The sequence below is a fragment of the Ranitomeya imitator genome, chromosome 8 (genome assembly GCF_032444005.1).
Source record: "Ranitomeya imitator isolate aRanImi1 chromosome 8, aRanImi1.pri, whole genome shotgun sequence".
Classification (NCBI taxonomy): Eukaryota; Metazoa; Chordata; class Amphibia; order Anura; family Dendrobatidae; genus Ranitomeya; species Ranitomeya imitator.
The window spans coordinates 105,893,611-105,915,621 of record NC_091289.1 but is presented as its reverse complement, the minus strand read 5'-3'; the positions used below and the strand labels follow the sequence as shown (position 1 = coordinate 105,915,621).

Sequence of the window (22,011 nt, the reverse complement as noted above, 5' to 3'; positions counted from 1 at the left end):
GGACTGGTGAATGTAGCAAGGGCTGGGGGCCTGAGAGGTGAGTATGTCATTGTCAGCAACAGCATATGGGGCAAATGTCTGTATGGAGCATCTTATGAGGCCATGTGCAGCATTATATGGGGCAAATATCTGTATGGGGCCATGTGCAGCATTATATACGACAAATATTCTGTATGGGGCCATGTGCAGCATTATATGGGGCAAATATCTGTATGGGGCCATGTGCAGCATTATATGAGGCAAATATCTGTATGGGGCCATGTGCAGCATTATATGGGGCAAATATCTCTATGGAGCATCTTATGGGGCCATGTGCAGCATTATATGGGGCAAATATCTCTATGGAGCATCTTATGGGGCCATGTGCAGCATTATATGGGGCAAATATCTCTATGGAGCATCTTAAGAGGCCATGTGCAGCATTATATGGGGTAAATATCTCTATGGAGAATCTTATGGGGCCATATTCCACATTTGTGGAGCATTATACGGGGCAAATGTGTCAATGGAGCATCTTATGGGACCATAATCAACATTTGTGCCGCATTGTATGGGGCAAATGTCTGTATGGAGCATCTTATGGGACCATAATCAACATTTGTGCAGCATTATATGGGGCATATTTCAATATGGAGCATCTTATGGGGCCCATCATAAACTGTATGGAGCATTATATGGGGCTCCTGATTCAATATGGATATTCAAAAACACTTAAACTACTGATGTCTCAATTAATTTTACTTTTATTGGCATCTATTTTTATTTTTTAATATACCAGTAGCTGCTGCATTTTTCACCCGAGGCTTATGCTTGAGTCATTAAGTTTTCTCAGTTTTTTGTGGCAAAATTAGGGGTCTTGGCTTACACTCGGGTTGGCTTAAACTCAACTTATAAGATACTTTATTATTTATCACAACGTCGTGACAGATCTTTGGTAAATTTGAAATGGTAAATTTCCTTATTTGTACTTTTCTCAGGTACATCGGTAGGTAACGTTATAGGTGTATAGTTTACCATGGCCACAAACTTTCCAATATTCTCAATCTAAAGTGAATAGATATATCATTGATATGGTTTCATGAAAGGTCTATTAAGGATTTTGGATTGGTTGTTAAAAGCTTTATTATTCTCAGTCAGCGAAACAAAATAATAATATTTAAGATCTGATACCCTTTAAAGAACTAATAAAAATATAAGAAATAATGTCAAGAAGCAAGCTTTAGAGACAACGTGGTGAAGGCATGCTAAGCTGTTTTGAAATCTTTCTTTTTTAACATAATGTCTTTTGTTTTTGCTAGAAATTAAAAGATCTACAAAATTATTTTTTTGTTTCTCTTTTGTAAAGCAACAAAACTTTTTTTTTCAAGTGGCTAACGGGGTGTGGAACCCTATTTTTATTTAGGTTAGGATGTTAAAGAATTTTGAATATTCATTGATGAAGGGCTGAAAAATTGTAGTTATGAAATCAAAAGCAAATATATCTAAACAGAATTGTAAGTACAACATTCAAGCTAATAATATTTAATTAAAAAGTAAAAATGTTGAGAATTGTATAATACTTAATGTTGTGTCCTTTTTTGTACATCTACAGAGCCTCCCGTTATAACAATTCCTCCTATAGATACTACTGTGAATGCAGGTTTGACAGTGCTTCTGAATTGTCAAGCAGAAGGTGACCCTAAACCTGACATTGTTTGGGCCCGTGTGACACATCCTATATCTGGTGACATTCGATTCACCATATTATCAAATGGTTCTCTACAAATTGTTGCAGCTCGCAAGGAGGATACCTCTATGTATGAATGCACAGCAACAAATGTCATGGGATCTGTAGTCGCCAAAGCTTCTTTTACTGTAGAAGGTAATATGAAACATTTTCTAACTTTTTAGGTAGCAATTTGAAATCAAATAACAGTTTTAAAAGGGGTAATCCATTATATCAAACTTTGCCGATATATACAGTAGAGACACACCTTCTCAGATTTTTTCTGTATTTTCATGGCTATGAAAATTGTAAATTCACACTGAAGGCATCAAAACTATGAATTAACACATGTGGAATTAAATGCTTAACAAAAAATTGTGAAACAACTGAAAATATGTCTTATATTCTAGGTTATTCAAAGTAGCCACCTTTTGCTTTGATGACTACTTTGCACACTCTTGGCATTCTCTTGATGAGCTTCAAGAGGTAGTCACCGGGAATGGTTTTCACTTCACAGGTGTGCCCTGTCAGGTTTAATAAGTGGGATTTCTTGCCTTATAAATGGGGTTGGGACCATCAGTTGTGTTATGCAGAAGTCTGGTGGATACACAACTGATAGTCCTACTGAATAGACTGTTAGAATTTGCATTATGGCAAGAAAAAAGCAGCTAAGTAAAGAAAAACGAGTGGCCATCATTACTTTAAGAAATGAAGGTCAGTCAGTCCGAAAATATTGATATTTTCAATCATTCTTGTGCTGAAAGAAATATATCAGCATTTTTGCAAACATTACTTTACACAATTAACTGTTTTCCAGTGCATGGTGGGTTTTCAGATTGGCTGCCATGGCAATCATGCAGTGTAACCTGTGGCCAAGGAGTTCAAAAACGCATACGACTGTGTGACAACCCTGCCCCAGCAAATGGTGGCCTGTCCTGCCAAGGAGAAGAGTCAGAGACCAGAGTCTGTCAAAATAAACTTTGCCCAGGTATCTTTGATTACTCTGTTTCTGTACTTAATGTAAAATGATCAGACATGTACAGTTAGGTCCATATATATTTGGACAGAGACAACATTTTTCTAATTTTGGTTATAGACATTACCACAATGAATTTTAAGCAAAACAATTCAGATGCACTTGAAGTTCAGACGTTCAGCTTTCATTTGAGGGTATCCACATTAAAATTGGATGCAGGGTTTAGGAGTTTCAGCTCCTTCACATGCGCCACCCTGTTTTTAAAGGGACCAAAATTAATTGGACAGATTCAATAATTTTAAATAAAATGTTCATTTTTAGTACTTGGTTGAAAACCCTTTGTTGGCAATGACTGCCTGAAGTCTTGAACTCATGGACATCACCACACACTGTGCTTCCTCCTTTTTGATGCTCCTCCAGGCCTTCACGGCAATGGTTTTGAGTTGCTGTTTGTTTGTGGGCCTTTCTGTCTGAAGTTTAGTCTTTAACAAGTGAAATGCATGCTCAATTGGGTTGAGATCAGGTGACTGACTTGGCCATTCAAGAATATTCCACTTCTTTGCTTTTATAAACTCCTGGGTTGCTTTGGCTTTATGCTTTGGGTCATTGTCCATCTGTAGTATGAAACGACAACCAATCAGTTTGGCTGCATTTGGCTGGATCTGAACACACAGTATGGCTCTGAATACCTTAGAATTAATTCGGCTGCTTCTGTCCTATGTCACATCATCAATAAACACTAGTGACCCAGTGCCACTGGCAGCCATGCATGCCCAAGCCATCACACTGCCTCTGCCGTGTTTTACAGATGATGTGGTATGCTTTAGGCCATGAGCTGTACCACTCCTTCGCCATACTTTTCTCTTTCCATCATTCTGGTAAATGTTGATCTTGGTTTCATCTGTCCAAAGAATGTTCTTCCAGAACTCTGCTGGCTTTTTTAGATGTTTTTTAGCAAAGTCCAGTCTAGCCTTTTTATTCTTGATGCTTATGAGTATCTTGCACCGTGCAGTGAACCCTCTGTATTTACTTTCATGCAGTCTTCTCTTTATGGAAGATTTGGATATTGATACGCCTACCTCCTGGAGAGTGTTGTTCACTTGGTTGGCTGTTGTGAATGGGTTTCTCTTCACCATGGAGATTATTCTGCGATCATCCACCACTGTTGTCTTCCGTGGGCGCCCAGGTCTTTTTGCATTGATGAGTTCACTAGTGCTTTCTTTCTTTCTCAGGATGTACCAAACTGTAGATTTTGCCACTCCGAATACTGTAGCAATTTCTCGGATGGTTTTTTTTCTGTTTTTGCAGCTTAAGGATGGCTTGTTTCACCTGGATGGAGAGCTCCTTTGACCGCATGTTTACTTCACAGCAAAACCTTCCAAATGCAAGCACCACACCTCAAATCAACTCCAGGCCTTTTATCTGCTTAATTGAGAATGACATAACGAAGGGATTGCCCACACCTGTCCATGAATTAGTCTTGGAGTCAATTGTCCAATTACTTTTGGTCCCTTTAAAAACAGGGTGGCACATGTTAAGGAGCTGAAACTCCTAAACCCTTCATCCAATATTAATGTGGATACCCTCAAATGAAAGCTGAAAGTCTGAACTTCAACTGCATCTGAATTGTTTTGTTTAAAATTCATTGTGGTAATGTCTATAACCAAAATTAGAAAAATGTTGTCTCTGTCCAAATATATATGGACCTAACTGTACATAGTGAATCAAGAAAACATCAGCTCACCACTAAAGGCAGATATGTATAAGTCATAGGCAAAATATTAATGCTTAAAGAGATTATTTGGAACATTTTTGGTTTATTGTTTTACTATGGGCCTAAAAACTAACAGGCACTTCTGTTCCTGGCTCAGAGCACCCACTGAATTCTCCTGCCAGAAATTTTGCTCTTCACATCAGAGCAGCTCTTACACTGCTGGTCTGCTCTGTCAATGGGACATGCTTGCCACCATCATGCTGTTTGACAGCTGGCTACCTGCAGATAGGCAGTGGGGAGCCATACTGTTAAACAGCATGACATTGGTAGTCATGCCAAGTTTACAGAGCAGAGAGTCTGAAATGCTCTGTCAATGGAAGCCGCAGAATTGCCAGCAGGAGCGGTATGTGATCGCTGTGAGTCAGCAGAGATCGGAGCCGGGCAGAACAGGCAGGTAGGTAGTAACTTTTTCAAGACCTGTAATGTTTTCATTTTTTGGGATATGGGGTTGAGTGAGGGTTTATTTCTTGCACTGCTGACATTTTTATCGATACTATTTGGGGTAGATGCGATCTTTGATCTCCTCTTATTGCATTTTATTGCAATGTTGCAAAAGGAAAAAAAAAACACGTAATTCTGGCGATTTGATTTTTTTCTCATCACCCCGTTTACTGATTGGAACAATTTATATTATATTTTGATATATCAGACTTTTACGAACCCTGCAATACAAATATGTGTTTTTTATTTCTTTACTTTTAATTACTTTTAATAGGGCAAAAAGTGAATGACTTCAACTTTTCTGTGTTTTTTTCATATTTTTTTAAACTTTTTTTTCTCATTTTTACTGTTTTTGTTAATCTTGTTAGGGGATTTGAAGCTGCAATCGTCTGGTCACTTGTAATGCAATGCTTTAGTATAGCAGAAGTCACAATCCCCTATGCCTTTTGAATTCATAAATCTGTCTATATATAGTATACATATGTGTGTGTGTGCATGTGTGTTTGTGCAAGATTATATAGTTCCATGAAGTTGTACACATACTGCCACTACTTTAGAGAATATTAGTTATATTACAATATTTAGAAATGAGAGTCCTCAGTCCTGTATCAAAGTCCTCAGTCCTGTATCAAAATGGAGGATACCAGAATGTACCGCATTTTTAAATCAACCACTGAGGACTCTCAATTCTAAATATTTTTCTATCTACTGGCTAACACGGTACCAAGATATATTTCTTTCCTGTATAGTTATATTACAGTAAGATAAGTGAATGTTCAGTTTTGTCCTTTATTGAACCTTTGACATAATACATTTCTCCTGTTGTATAGTGGATGGTAGTTGGTCAGACTGGAGTCCGTGGGAAGAGTGTTCAAAAACATGTGGAAATGGCAAAAAAACAAGAACAAGAAGCTGCCATGTTCCTCCGGGCCAAGGAGGGGGAAAGTCATGTTTGGGGAAAGCTGTTGATACTATAGTATGTAGCACCGAACCTTGTCCAGGTGTGTATTTTTGGAAACATATCTCATGAAGAAAAATCTTCTTAACCTTTCATTATTCTGAAACACGGAAATCTAAATGCGTATTTCTACAAAGATGCATATACAGTAACTCAGTTTACATGCTAAGTAATGAAAGTTAGCAAAGTACTATGTATTCAAATTATGGATCATTTGGGAGATACTGTCCTACCACTTTACTATAACAGCCCCCTTTTTTATAATTTGGTTCCCTTGAGCATGTCCACCTTTTGTTTCTGACCCTGATGTCTGAGCATGCTTTTATCTGTCTTATTAGGGAACATGCATTACAAGTGTACCTCCCCGGCCTTCTCTATTACATTCACATGGGTAACACAGACTGTGTGTCAGGAAGGGCTGAGCATGTACACTGCTGCTAGGGGCTATGAGGTTACAGTCAATGATCGTCTGCTACCCATCTGGGTAAAATAACTAATATATATTTATGTTCCTGTCAGCTCTTCACCATGGCATAGATTGTCATTGGAGTCAAGAGCTGGTTTGTTCCCTTTTTACAACAAAGTGTATATGTTGCTACATGTCTACAGACAAAGGATTCACATGGACCACTTTAGGGACTGCTGGGGAAAAAAGAAAAGCCTTCTGGAAAGCAGGGTGGGATGGAAATAACACACATTTGTTTAATTCAACATTGTTAGGCTGCCGTCACACTAGCAGTACTTGGTCAGTATTTGTAAGCCAAAAAAAGGAGTGGAACAAACAGAGGAAAAGTATAATAGAAACATATGCGCCACTTCTGCATTTATCACCAACTCCTGGTTTTGGCTTACAAATACTGATGTAAAATACTGACCAAATACTGCTAGTGTGACAGCAGCCTAAGAGTGTTAGAGTTTGTAAATTTTAAAAGGAAATTGTACCTTCAGCAAATTTGCATAAACCAGTAATACATGTGAATAGAAAAAGCTTTGTGATAGTATTCTCTGATAAAATGTTTCTTCATCTATTAGCCACTTGTTCTCCTCAAACCTTCCTCCTAAAATCTTAATCTACTATGAAAAATAACAACTTCCTTTTCCTCCAGTGTTTGACTTACTCCAGTCCAACACATATCAGGACTAGAGATGGGTAAACCTGAACAGTAAAGTTCGGGGGTCATACTGAACACCTACTATTTGGGCATCAGGAAGTCTGTGTTACAGTTTGGGTTTGGCTGCCCGAACACCTGGTGTTTGTCACGCTGTCATCTGTAAAGCAAAATTTGGAGCCACAGGACAACACAGATCCATAGTCTAAGTGGTGGGGACTTTGCACAACACTTACTCCAGGGGAGAATGATCTCTATTCCCCTTTCCTCATCCAGGTGAGCCTCTCCTCTGTAGACAGTTGAGGTGAATCAACAGGATTAACAATGTTGATTTAAAATGGTTGTCTGGTCTAAAACTACAAGCCTGTGAATGCAGGCTTGTGAGTCCTCACATTGCGCGCACAACACACTGTGAGGATTTTCCGTCACCGTGGTACAATAATGAAGACCGGAGGCAGAGATTTCTTCCAGCACAGCAAACCCCAGAGACTGGAAGAAATCATTACTATAACAGAATAAAAGAGGATTTCTCCACAAGAATACTGCTGATATTAGGCATACAAGTGTAAGGGGGAGGACCGCACTGCGGGTACCTGCGTACCGGGGCCATTACTAATGAGGGTGCATCCTCTGCTGTCCAGGGGAAAGTTTAGGGAATCAGTACTATCTTTGTACGGGCTGACGGGGCGTGGTTAAGCATTGCCAGGGTGAGTGCAGCGTGCAGGAACAGACAGAGTGGGCGGGAAGGTGCAGCGAGCTGCTGAAGAGAGTGAGAGCTCCAGCTTGGGGGCAGTTAGCAGTGGAGGTGCGGTGTGAGGCTGTGAGGTAGAGACGGACTGCAGAGACTCTGACAAGAAGCCCATCGTGTGCAGGTCGGCACCCTGGCATTGAGGTGCCAATCGCTCTGTAACAGTCAGTGCTACGCGTGGGCCGCCTGACAGAGATTGTGACCAGGTACTGCTGTTTCCTGAATCCTGGTGCATATTCGTTGAGCCTCGCCTAATTCTGACAGTACTGTGGCATATACGTTGCCGGCCACAGGAGTCTCTTTACTGCGGACTCCATGGGATATTTCTTAAAGTTGCCAGCTTGGAACGGATCATCGCTTTCTTCAGGACCACACCAGATCCACGTTGCATCATCGGCTGTTGGCACCATTATCTACTCCGGAACCATTCCGGTCAGGAAGATGCCTGATGGATATGTGACTTTATTGAGAACGACTTTCTTTGTTTTCCCTGCGTTGATTTTTTTACCAACCAAACCCCTGTATTCCATATTTTGCCTACATTTTACCTCAAGTTTTCCCTCTTCTGCCTACATTTTACCTCACGTTTTCCCTATTCTGCCTACATTTTACCTCATGTCTTCCCTATCTCCCTGCGAGGAGCAAAACCTTGTTTATGAAAACCTGTTAACCCTTGATGTGCCTCCTGTCCGTCACTGCATCCCACAACCTGCTTACATATTATGACTGTTTTCACCATTATATTTCCTGTATGCCCAAGTTAATAGGTTAAAAAACGCCCCAGGGAGTGACAGATTCCCTTTAATATCATTGCTAAATTTCTTTTTCTTAAGGTTTGGTAGGAGGGGGTAGGATTTCTTTAATCATTTTAGCTCTTCTGAAATCTATGCTTGGAGTATTATTTAGAACCCTCATGAAATATCAATCTTTGTACAGGATCCCTCAGTGCTTCTCAAAAAAATTATGTATTTGCTTGGCATTATTACTTATCATACATAGTAACAAAAGCCAAGTTATATTTTCTTTCCAAGACTGCTAGTCTTTCTTTATTCATTCTACTAGTTTTTTTATTCTCACGTTTACTATTCATTTATGGAATTAAAAATTGAAATGATGGATACACTTTAAAAATTACTTGAAAATTGCAGTTATTCTTTAAGCATTTTTTACGAAACCCCTTTATATATAATACCTCTTTGTATCATATCAATATTTCTAGTTTAATATAAAAAGATTCTTAGAGAATCAATTGGTTGTTACAATATAAAAATTCCACTTAATTGAAGATCACCAAATCCAGATCAGTTACGGTATTCAACTAAGTAACATATTTACACATGTCTGAATCCAGTTTTTTTAATCTTTACTATGACTCTTATAACTAGCTAATGCTGCATATGAAGATCACATGTCACTTACTTTGCTTTTTTTTTTAGTTAACGGTATATGGAGTTCGTGGCAAGCCTGGGGAGCGTGCAGCAAAACATGTGGGAAAGGAACTCACAGACGTGTAAGAGTGTGTAATAATCCGCCTCCATCATTTGATGGATCATCTTGTGAAGGTCAAGATGTGCAGACTCAGATATGCTCTGACAGACATTGTCCAGGTACAGTCACTAAGGTATTACCCTTTCCCTTAACCCACCGCTAAAAGACAGTTGGTGGTGCAGGTCCCAAATCTGCAGCATTGTCTTTTGACATCACTGCGTTAATTTCAGTATAGAATCATCAAGTCACGTCTATGACTATTAGAAACTGTCGGTTCTGTGGAAATAGTGTCTAGAAGCACTGGCAATGCCAAACTTTCGCTCTCTCCTGGTGATCACATGAGTGTGGGCCATTTATTTCAGCTGAGGTCATTTGTTTAATTTTGTTGCAGAATTGCAGTACATTTCTTCTCATCAGACTCTGAACACAGTAGGTGGAAATCCTGAAAAAGGATCACAAAAATGGAGCATTATAGCAAATATGTAAGAACAGTATCTACATACAGGAGCATTTTTCCAACTTGATTTTTCTGCCTAAACATACAGAAAACAATATGTAATATTTAATTGTGGAATAATCATTTTATTCTAACAAGAATACAATTGAAAAGTCTAGAATATGCAGACGGAAAGCCAGATTTATATGTATGAAGGTCATGAAACATCAAAAGTTACATTTACTGTTAAATAAGAAATTGACAACAGAGATTGACAATAAACCGTTCACATTCTGAGTTGTGAATGATAACTTATTCACATAGCAATGATGCCTATAATGACTGTATGCTACTGTTTTGTTTAGTGGATGGAAAGTGGTCAGCCTGGGGAAGCTGGACGTCCTGCAGCTTATCCTGTGGTGGCGGACTTCGACAAAGGTTTAGAGAATGTTCCAATCCAGCCCCGCAATATGGAGGTCACAAATGTGAAGGGATGGAGTATGAAAATGAACTTTGCAACAGTGATTTATGCCCAGGTAAGCTTCTATTTTCAGTTTTCTCACTTTCATTTAAGCTAATTGATTCTACAAACATTGCAAACACTGTGACTACAAAGCTCATCCAGTGAATACCTAAAGTATTATCTTTGTATGAGAAAAAATGTATTTTACACACTGAAAAAATGCTATTTTTACTAGCTATGTGAACCGTAGAAAAAATCTTATTATGAGAGAGAAGGTACTGTATATTTACATAACAACTGATTATTGGTACTAAAATTTTTGTTTTTTTATAAACTTTACAATATATTTTAAATAAATTGCCATTTTGCAGTTTTCATACGGTGCAGTGAGCCTTAGACTGACGCTGATTTGTGGAGGTCATGTTTCATCAGTTTTTAACATATAGTATCATCAGACGAGATTACAATGGAAGATAACACTGGATTAACCATTGACAATAAGCAATACAGCAATAATTATTTCTGTTTTATACATATGTTAAGCTTTAGCTTTTCATTGTAGTTCATGGAAACTGGGGCTCATGGAGCTCTTGGGGAGCATGTAGTCGTACCTGCAATGGTGGACAGATGAGGAGATATCGAGCTTGTGATGACCCAGCTCCCTCAAACAGTGGAAGAGGCTGCACTGGTGCTGACACAGAGATACACAAATGTAACACAGTCAAGTGTCCCGGTGAGTATTGTGCTCCTCAGTTTTCGTAAAGTGAAGATATGTTATTGTATGTGCTAAGTTATGGTAAATTAGAAAAGATACTTGAAGGATAATGAACCCCTTCATGCTCCATGATGGATACATATTGCCATGGAGTGAGTCAGGTAGTGTGTGACAAGGTTGCACCGACCAAGGTGTTTTGTCTCTTCCATAAACACCAGTGACATTGGTTCTTCTTGGTGTGTGGGATGTTATTTACTTCAGATGCTTCCCACTAAGGTTGCTTTGAAACAAGAACACTAGATTTAATGCATTAGGAAGGAAGGAGTCAGTCCAATATATTCAGTCCATTAATTACAGGATACAATTCAAAGTACTTGTTCTCACCCACAAAGCTCTCCACAATGCGGCACCCCCTTATATCTCCTCCCTCATTTCTGTCTATCGGCCTAACCGACCGCTGCGCTCTGCAAATTACTTTTGACTAACCTCTGCACTAATCCGTACCTCCCACTCCCGACTCCAAGACTTCTCCCTGCTGCGCCAATCCTCTGGAATGCTCTACCCCAAGATATTAGGACCATTCACAATTTGCATAGTTTTAGGCGCTCACTCAAAAAAAAATTGTTCAGAGCGGCCTACCACGTTCACTAATCAAAGTAATTTTATGTTTGTGTGTGTAGCCCATTCACTATCTCCATCTATCCCCCACCCCCTGAAGATGGCAGGACCATCATTGTAAATACATCATTGTAAATACACACCTGTACTTTGTATCTCCCCCACCTCATTGTAGATTGTAAGCTCTCACGAGCAGGGTTGTTTCATTTCGCTATAATTATTGTATTGCTAACGTTGTTACTTATGACTGTTGTGTTTGAAACTGTTAAACTGTAAAGCGCTGCAGAATTTGTTGGCGCTATATAAATAAAGATTATTATTATTATTATTATTATTATTAATATATATAAAAAAATGGCAAATCCCATATCTTATATTGTGTACACTGAGGGAATTCATAAATCTGCAATCACTCTGTGTGACTGCAGACTTATCATTTTAAACCAGACAACACATTTAATTGAGTAACGATGCAAAACTGACAATTTAAAATATACAGTTGTGCTAAAAAGTTTACATACCCCAGCAGAATTTTTGCTTTCTTGGCCTATTTTCAGAGAATATGAATGATAACACCAAAACATTTTCACCACTTATGGTTAGTGGTTGGGTGAAGCCATTTACTGTCAAACTGCTGTGTTTTCTCTTTTTATATCACAACTAGCTGAAGAGCCCGGCGTTGCCTGGGCATAGTAAATATCTGTGGTTAGTTATAGCACCTCACGTCTCTTATTTTCCCCCTCACATCTCTCATTTTCTCCCTCACACCTCTCATGTTCTCCCTCACTCCTCTCATTCCCCCCTAACACTTGTCATTTCGACCTCACATCTGTCATTTTCTGATCACTCCACTATTTTCCCTCACTCTTCTCATTTTGTACTCACACCTTTTCATTTTCACCTCACACCTCTCATTTTCACCTCAGTATATACATGTTTGTCATCTCCCTTATATATATTATACACCTGTATGTCATCTCCTGTATATAGTACATACCTGTATGTCATCTCCTCTGTATATAGAATATACCTGCTGTGTGTCATCTCCCCTGTATATAGTATATACCTGTATGTCATCTCCTGTTATATATAGTATATACCTGTATGTCATCTCCTTCTATATATAGTATATACCTGTATGTCATCTCCTCCTGTATATAGTATATACCTGTGTCATCTCCCCTGTATATAGTATATATCTGTGTGTCATCTCCTCCTGTATATAGTATATACCTGCATGTCATCTTCTATATATAGCATATACCTGTATGTCATATCCTCCTGTATATAGTATATACCTGTGTGTCATCTCCTCCTGTATATAGTATATACCTGTATGTCATCTCCTCCTGTATATATATATGTACCTGTATGTCATCTCCTCCTCTATATAGTATATACCTGTGTGTCATCTCTCCTGTATATAGTATATATCTGTGTGTCATCTCCCCTGTACATAGTATATACCTGTGTGTCATCTCCTCCTGTACTAGACCTCGTTCACACGTTATTTGCTCAGTATTTTTACCTCAGTATTTGTAAGCTAAATTGGCAGCCTGATAAATCCCCAGCCAACAGGAAGCCCTCCCCCTGGCAGTATATATTCGCTCACACATACACATAATAGACAGGTCATGTGACTGACAGCTGCCGTATTTCCTATATGGTACGTTTGTTGTAGTTTGTCTGCTTATTAATCAGATTTTTATTTTTGAAGGATAATACCAGACTTGTGTGTGTTTTAGGGCGAGTTTCGTTTGTCAAGTTGTGTGTGTTGAGTTGCGTGTGGCGACATGCATGTAGCGACTTGTGAGATGAGTTTTGTGTGGCAACATGCGTGTAGCAACTTTTTGTGTGTCGAGTTGCATGTGACAGGTTAGTGTAGCAAGTTGTGTGCAGCAAGTTTTGCGCATGGCGAGTTTTGCGCGTGGCGAGTTTTATGTGTGGTGCCTTTTGAGTATGTGAAAGTTTTGTGTGAGGCAACTTTTGCATGTGTTGCAACTTTTGTGCATGTGGCAATTTTTCCGCGTGTGCAAGTTTTGCGTGTGGCGATTATTCCATGAGGTGAGTTTTACACTTGTGGCGAGTTTTGCAAGAGCCTAGTTTTTGCATGTGGCGAGTTCTGCGCGTGGCGAGTTTTGAGTGGCGACTTTTGTGTTTCGACTTTTATGTGGCGAGGTTGGTGTATTTGTGGTGAAATGTGTGCTGAGGGTAATATGTGTTCAAGCATGTGGTAGTGTGTGGCGCATTTTGTGTGTGTGTTTATATCCCCGTGTGTGGTGAGTATCCCATGTCGGGGCCCCACCTTAGCAACTGTACGGTATATACTCTTTGGCGCCATCGCTCTCATTCTTTAAGTCCCCCTTGTTCACATCTGGCAGCTGTCAATTTGCCTCCTACACTTTTCCTTTCATTTTTTCGCATTATGTAGATAGGAGCAAAATAGTTTGGTGAATTGGAAAGCGCGGGGTTAAAATTTCACCTCACAACATAGCCTATGACGCTCTCGGGGTCCAGACGTGTGACTGTGCAAAATTTTGTGGCTGTAGCTGCGACGCCTCCAACACTTTTCCTTTCACTTTTTTCCCCATTATGTAGATAGGGGCAAAATTGTTTGGTGAATTGGAAAGCGCGGGGTTAAAATTTCACCTCACAACGTAGCCTATGACGCTCTCAGGGTTCAGACGTGTGACTGTGCAAAATTTTGTTGCTGTAGCTGCAACGCCTCCAACACTTTTCCTTTCAATTTTTTCCCCATTATGTAGATAGGGGCAAAATTGTTTGGTGAATTGGAACGGGCGGGGTTAAAATTTCACCTCACAATATAGCCTATGACGCTCTCGGGGTCCAGACGTGTGACTGTGCAAAATTTTGTGGCTGTAGCTGCGACGGTGCAGATGCCAATCCCGGACATACACACACACACACATACACACACACACACACACACACACACATACACACATTCAGCTTTATATAGTAGATGACAACCCAAAACATCCAAATGACCCTGATCTAAAGTTCACATACCCCATTTCTTTATACTGTGTATTGCCCCCTCTAACATCAATGACAGCTTGAAGTCTTTTGTGGTAGCTGTAGAACAGGTTCTTTATTTTCTCAGATGGTAAAGCTGCCCACTCTTCTTGGCAAATAGCCTCCAGTTCCTGTAAATTCCTGGGCTGTCTAGCATGAACTGCGCACTTGAGATCTCCCCAGAGTGGCTCAATGATATTGAGGTCAGGAAACTAAAATGGCCACTCCAGAAACTTCACTTTGTTCTGCTGTATACAATGACAGGTGGAATTGGCCTTGTGTTTTGGATTGTTGTCATGTTGGAATGTCCAAGTATGTCCCATGCGCAGCTTCCGGACTGATGAGTGCAAATTTGCCTCCAGTATTTGCTGATAACATGCTGCATTCATCTTTCCTTCAACTTTGACCAAGTTTCCTGTACTTTTATAGCTCACACATCCCCAAAACATCAGCGATCCACCTCCGTGCTTTACAGTAGGAATGGTGTTCCTTTCATCATAGGACTTGTAGACCTCTCTCCAAATGTAACGTTTATGGTTCTGGCCAAAAATTTCAATGTTGGTCTCATCATTCCAAATTACCTTGTTCCAGAAGTTTTGAGGCTTGTTTGTGTGCTGCTTTGCGCATTATAGGCAAGATACTTTGTGGCATTTGCGCAGTAATGGTTTTCTTCTGGCGACTTGACCCTGAGCCAATTTTTCCTCAAGTGCCCCCTTATTGTGCATCTTGAAACAGCCACAATGCTAGTTTTCAGAGAGTCCAGTAATTCAGCTGCTGTTATTTGTGGCTTTTTCTTTGCATCCCGAACAATTTTCCTGGAAGTTGTGGACAAAATTTTTGTTGATCTACCTGACCGTGGTTTTGTTTTACAGAGCCTCTGATTTTACGTTTGTTAATCACAGTTTGAACGCTGCTGACTGGCATTATCAATTCCTTGCATATCTTTTTGTATCCCTTTCCTGTTTTATACAGTTAAACTACCTTTTCCCATAAATCCGTTGACAATTCTTTTGCTTTCCCCATGACTCACCATCCGGAAATATCAGTGGCTGGATGAAAGATGCAAGAGTCTGTGTTAGGGTTGGCGGAACGCACCAAATATATAATTTATTAAATGGAATTGGTGCGTTCGCAACCCGGGATCCACCGTGCAGGAAAGCACCTGCTGCTAAATAATGGCGGCTCTATATGGCGGTATATACCAACTCTGTTAGCTTCACAGAGTAACCGCGAGAGGAAAGCTCTGTGCCCTGTTAGACTTTCACAGAGGCACAGGCCAACTACCCAGATGTGAGCAGTGAGTGGTCATGCATGCATACAAAACTCCTCGCCGGAGATGCCAGCATTCTAGGGGCTTATTTCAGCCGGGTCCCTGAACACACTTAAACACAATCTCCTCGCCGGAGGTGCCAGCATTCTAGGGGCTTATTTCAGCCGGGTCCCTGAACACATTCAAACACATGACCACATTGGCGCAAAGCATATAGCATAAGACGATACTAGCGCATGGCCGTGCGGTCATGCGCAGTTTATATAGTTGCAGCACAGGAAGCTGCTACTGAAGTTTTTGCCCTTTCAGGACCTTCCAGAAGGACCAATGGAAAGTGCTGCAGTACCTGAGCATGTTTTGCCCTTTCAGGACCTTCCAGAAGGACCAATGGAATGTACTGCAGCACCTGAGCATGTGACCGAACATGTGGCCCTCGACCTCCAATGGGAGACCCTGCCCTGGGCATGCTCAGTATGAGTAAACAAGGAATTAGTCCCAGAGAGGCTCGCTCGCCGCAGATCAGTGCAAGGTACCATAGGAAAGCCAGAAAAGGCAGTAGTGACCCTATGCACCGAATCAGCCCCAGCGAGACGCTGGGAGCAACGTCTCCGCTGAGCAGAGCCCACTGCGGCCGATACCGAATGGGAGACCGCAGCAGACACGGATCGAGATTCCCCCTGTGCAGCAGAGGAAACTCGACTCCTAACATTACCCCCCCTCCTAGGGCCCCCCTCCTTGAGCCTCACTACGCTCAAAAGCTGCGATAAGCAGTGGAGGAATAGCCAAACGGTAGACCACAGGGTTGACCTGTTCCAGAACCTTAAACGGGCCAATGTAGCGAGGAGCAAACTTAGTGGACTCAACTCGCAGCCTGATGTTACGGGCGGAGAGCCACACTAAGTCGCCAGGAGCAAAGACCGGAGCGGGGCGCCGCTGTGTATCAGCCGAAACCCTCATTCTCTCCTTGGAGGCCCGGATGGCATCCTGTGTGTGGTCCCAGATGTCACGTTCCTCCACCGCCCAGTCTGCCACCCTAGAATCGGTGGATGACACGGGCATGGGCACAGGGACACGCGGATGCTGGCCGTAATTAAGGAGAAAAGGAGTCTGACCAGTGGAATCGGCTACGGCGTTGTTCAGGGCAAATTCCGACCAAGGTAGCAAAGATGCCCAGTCATCCTGCCTAGCAGAGATGAAATGTCGCAAATATGTCACCAGAGTCTGGTTGGTTCTCTCCACCAACCCATTCATCTCGAGATGGTATGCAGAGGAGAGGTTTAACTCTATGCTGAGTAAACGGCAGAGCTCTCTCCAAAACCGAGATGCGAACTGGGGACCCCGATCGCTGAAAATCTTATCAGGCATACCATGCAAACGGAAAACGTGTTTAATGAACAACACCGCCAAGGCCCGTGCTGAGGGTAACCGAGGAAGCGGCACCAAATGCACCGTCTTGGAGAAATGGTCGGTGACAACCCAAATAATGGAGCAGCCACGCGACTTGGGTAGACCCACCACAAAGTCCATCCCGACCATCTCCCAGGGCCTGTCTGCCACCGGTAGAGGGTAAAGCAACCCAGCAGGCCGTTGCCGAGGAGACCGATTCTGGGTGCAAGAAACGCACGCCTGAATATAGTCCTTGACATCTCGGGCCATATGCGGCCACCAGTATGTTCTCGCCAGAAGCTCAGATGTCCTCTTGGTCCCAAAATGCCCACCCACTCTGGAGGAGTGAGCCCAAGAGAGAACCTCCGGTCGCAAGTTAGCTGGTACGAAAGTCTTGCCCGGGGGCACAGACTCTAGCGAAATCGGAGCCACAGTTCTCAGGCTCTCAGAAGGGACAATAAGCAGAGGCTCCTCCTCCTCCGATGACACCATGGAGCGGGAGAGAGCGTCAGCACGAATGTTCTTCTCCCCGGAGAGGAAATGGAGAGTAAAATGGAACCGGGAGAAGAACAGGGACCATCTAGCCTGGCGAGAATTCAGCCGCTGGGCCGTTTGCAGATACACCAAGTTCTTGTGGTCAGTGAAGACTTGGAAGGGAAAGCGAGCTCCCTCCAAGAGATGTCTCCACTCCGAAAAAGCCAACTTCATGGCCAGCAACTCCCTGTCCCCGATGGAATAATTCCTCTCTGCTGGTGTGAAGGTCTTGGAGAAGAAGAAGCAAGGATGCTTCCGACCTTGAGCATCCTTTTGGAAAAGGACTGCTCCAGCATCAACGGATGAGGCATCCACCTCCAAGATAAATAGCTTATCAACATCGGGGCGATGTAGGATGGGAGCGCTAGCGAAGTGTGACTTGATCGAGAGAAAGGCTTTGGAGACCTCCTCTGACCACAACTTGGGATTTGCTCCCTTCTTGGTGAGGGCAACCAAGGGAGCTACCAAAGTTGAGAAGTGTGGAATGAACTGGCGATAGTAATTAATGAACCCCATAAAGCGCTGCACCGCTTTAAGAGAATGGGGTTCCTGCCAGTCCATTACAGCCTGTAGCTTGGCAGGATCCATAGCCAAACCCTGGGCAGAGATGATATAACCAAGGAAAGGCAAGGACTCCTGCTCAAACACACACTTCTCCAACTTGGCGTAGAGGGAGTTTGCCCGTAAGAGGTCGAAGACTTTGCGAACATCTCTCCGATGGGAGTCAATATCTGGAGAGAAGATGAGAATATCATCCAGATAGACTACGACCGAGGTGGTGAGCATATCCCGGAAGATGTCGTTCACAAAGTCTTGGAAAACGGCTGGGGCATTACAGAGCCCGAAGGGCATCACCAGATATTCATAGTGCCCATCCCTGGTGTTAAAAGCCGTCTTCCATTCATCCCCCTCACGGATGCGAATCAGGTTGTAAGCACCCCGCAGATCTAACTTTGTAAATACCCTTGCTCCCCGTAGCCTATCAAACAGCTCAGATATCAGGGGTAGTGGGTACTTGTTCTTAACGGTGATGGCGTTAAGACCCCTGTAGTCTATGCATGGACGTAAGTCTCCAGTCTTCTTCTGTATGAAGAAGAACCCTGCCCCTGCCGGTGACACTGACTTCCTAATGAATCCTCTTGCCAGATTCTCCTGGATGTACTGGGACATTGCCTCCGTCTCCGGGAGAGATAACGGATAGACTCGACCCCGGGGAGGTTCAGCACCAAGCAAGAGGTCAATAGGACAGTCATAGGGGCGGTGAGGCAGAAGGGTCTCCGCAGCTCTTTTGGAGAACACGTCCGCATAGGGCCAATAATGCTTGGGGAGAGAGGAAAGATCTGCGGGTACCTGTGTAGTAGCAACCTGAACGCACTCCCTCAGACATCTACCCTCGCAAGATTTACTCCAACCCAAAATTCTCCCAGAGGACCACTCAATATGAGGAGAATGGTAGCGAAGCCATGGTATCCCCAACAGGACCTCATCAATTCCCTCAGGAATGACTAATAGGGAGATTATCTCCTGATGTGATGGAGACACAGATAGCGTGAAAGGAATGGTTTGGTGGGTAATCTGTGAAGGTAGTGTTGACCCATTTACCACTCGAACGGTTACCGGCTTGGCGAGCATCACCAAGGGTATTGCGTGACGCTGGGCAAAAGCGGAAGACATAAAGTTACCCTCTGCCCCAGAATCCACGCATAGCTCGACCATAAGAGTGGATGGGCCTATGGTAATTGTCCCCTTGAAGGACAACTTTGAGGCAAACGTCGCCGTGTCTAGTGTACCTCCTCCAACTGCCACTAGACGCTGACGTTTCCCCGACCGCTGAGGACCCTTGGAGGCAAGGTGTCCTGACTGCTGGCAAACATGACGGACCTTATGTGCACGGGCAGACTGAGACTTGGATCCCGCTCGTGTCACCTCTAAGGCCTCATGTGACTCGGATGCCTGGACTGGAGATTCCAAAGGTTTGGCGAAGGTGGGAGCCAGCCGAAACCTCTGCCTACACTGGGCTCGCTCCAACCTCCGCTCGTTAAAACGGAGGTCAATACGAGTAGATACGGCTATGAGCTCCTCCAGTGTGGCGGGAATCTCCCTAGTGGCCAAAACGTCCTTCACATGGTCAGCCAGCCCCCTCCAAAATACGGGAATGAGGGTTTTATCTGGCCATTCCAACTCAGACGCTAATGTCCGGAAGTGAACAGCAAAATCGCTGACCATGGTTAAACCCTGAGTCAAAGCCAGCAGTTGGAGCGCTGTATCATGGGTGACTTGAGGTCCTAAAAAGACCTGTTTCAGAGTGTCCAGAAACCTAGGAACACTCCGCACCACATTATCGTTGCGCTCCCACAGCAGCGTAGCCCACTCCAACGCTCTGTCCGACAGGAGAGAGATTATGAATCCCACCTTTGCCCGCTCAGTAGGGAAACATGCAGCCAGAAGCTCGAGGTGTATACCACATTGGCTCACGAAACCCCTACAGGACTTACTGTCCCCAGAGTATCTCTCAGGCAAAGGAAGGTGAGATAGGGTCGGAACAGAGGTGGCAGTGGGTAAAGCTGCTGCAGCCACGCTAGCAGCCTGAACAGCTATTGCGGTAACATCCACCGCCGAGGTTGCACGCTCAAGAGACGCCAACCGGCCCTCCAGCAGCTGGATGTACCCCTGCAATCGCTGTTCATCCACCATTACTTAGCCAGATCCTGGCGCTAGTATACTGTTAGGGTTGGCGGAACGCACCAAATATATAATTTATTAAATGGAACTGGTGCGTTCGCAACCCGGGATCCACCGTGCAGGAAAGCACCTGCTGCTAAATAATGGCGGCTCTATATGGCGGTATATACCAACTCTGTTAGCTTCACAGAGTAACCGCGAGAGGAAAGCTCTGTGCCCTGTTAGACTTTCACAGAGGCACAGGCCAACTACCCAGATGTGAGCAGTGAGTGGTCATGCATGCATACAAAACTCCTCGCCGGAGATACCAGCATTCTAGGGGCTTATTTCAGCCGGGTCCCTGAACACACTTATACAAAATCTCCTCGCCGGAGGTGCCAGCATTCTAGGGGCTTATTTCAGCCGGGTCCCTGAACACACTTATACAAAATCTCCTCGCCGGAGGTGCCAGCATTCTAGGGGCTTATTTCAGCCGGGTCCCTGAACACACTTAAACACAATCTCCTCGCCGGAGGTGCCAGCATTCTAGGGGCTTATTTCAGCCGGGTCCCTGAACACATTCAAACACATGACCACATTGGCGCAAAGCATATAGCATAAGACGATACTAGCGCATGGCCGTGCGGTCATGCGCAGTTTATATAGTTGCAGCACAGGAAGCTGTTACTGAAGTTTTTGCCCTTTCAGGACCTTCCAGAAGGACCAGTGGAATGTACTGCAGCACCTGAGCATGTGACCGAACATGTGGCCCTCGACCTCCAATGGGAGACCCTGCCCTGGGCATGCTCAGTGTGAGTAAACAAGGACTTAGTCCCAGAGAGGCTCGCTCGCCGCAGATCAGTGCAGGGTACCATAGGAAAGCCAGAAAAGGCAGTAGTGACCCTATGCACCGAATCAGCCCCAGCGAGACGCTGGGAGCGACGTCTCCGCTGAGCAGAGCCCACTGCGGCCGATACCGAATGGGAGACCGCAGCAGCCATGGATCGAGATTCCCCCTGTGCAGCATAGGAAACTCGACTCCTAACAGTCTGTCTGGATTCCAGAAACTGACTCAGTTTTTATGCACACACACTGATTACAAGCAAACAGGTCACAGGAGAGGATGTTACCTTTAGCAGCCAGTCAAACCCATTTGTATCAACATATGTGCATGTTATCAGGCCAAAATCACCAGGGTATGTGAACTTTTGTACAGGGTAATTTGGATGTTTTGGGTTGTCATTATGATTTAAACAGAGAATACACAGTAGTTTAACAATAAATGGCTTCACCCAACCACTAACCATGAATGGAGAAAAAATTTTGGTGTTATCATTCATATTCTATGAAAAAAGGCCAAGAAAGCAAAAATTCTGGTATGTAAACCTTTGAGCACATCTGTATAAGTAACAGACATGGGGCGGATATAATAATCCAGAAAAAAAAGAACACCGGGCAAAAATTAATGAGATATTTATGTCCCAAAGGCTGGATAATATCTAAGTAAAATGCAGACTGAATGGGTAAATAATAAATGCAAATAAGAGAAAATCAAATACAATAATACATAAGAAAAATAGAATAAATGTAGATGAGAAATAACTACTAAAAAATAATAGATCCAAACAATTGCTTATTGCAAGGAGATGCAAGGTATAACCTACAAGTAAGACACCAGTGCAGCCAAATAGAA

General features: G+C 43.0%; 1 protein-coding gene across 1 annotated transcript in view; it reads left to right on the top strand.

Moving 5' to 3' along the window:
- HMCN1 (hemicentin 1) overlaps positions 1-22,011 on the top strand; it is a 733,390-nt gene that overhangs the window by 541,820 nt on the left and 169,559 nt on the right. Inside the window, exons 87-92 of the mRNA XM_069737257.1 lie at positions 1,592-1,861; positions 2,523-2,693; positions 5,727-5,897; positions 9,148-9,318; positions 10,001-10,171; positions 10,661-10,831. Of these exons, the coding sequence (XP_069593358.1) occupies positions 1,592-1,861; positions 2,523-2,693; positions 5,727-5,897; positions 9,148-9,318; positions 10,001-10,171; positions 10,661-10,831 (1,125 nt within the window). The remainder of the gene's footprint in view (positions 1-1,591; positions 1,862-2,522; positions 2,694-5,726; positions 5,898-9,147; positions 9,319-10,000; positions 10,172-10,660; positions 10,832-22,011) is intronic.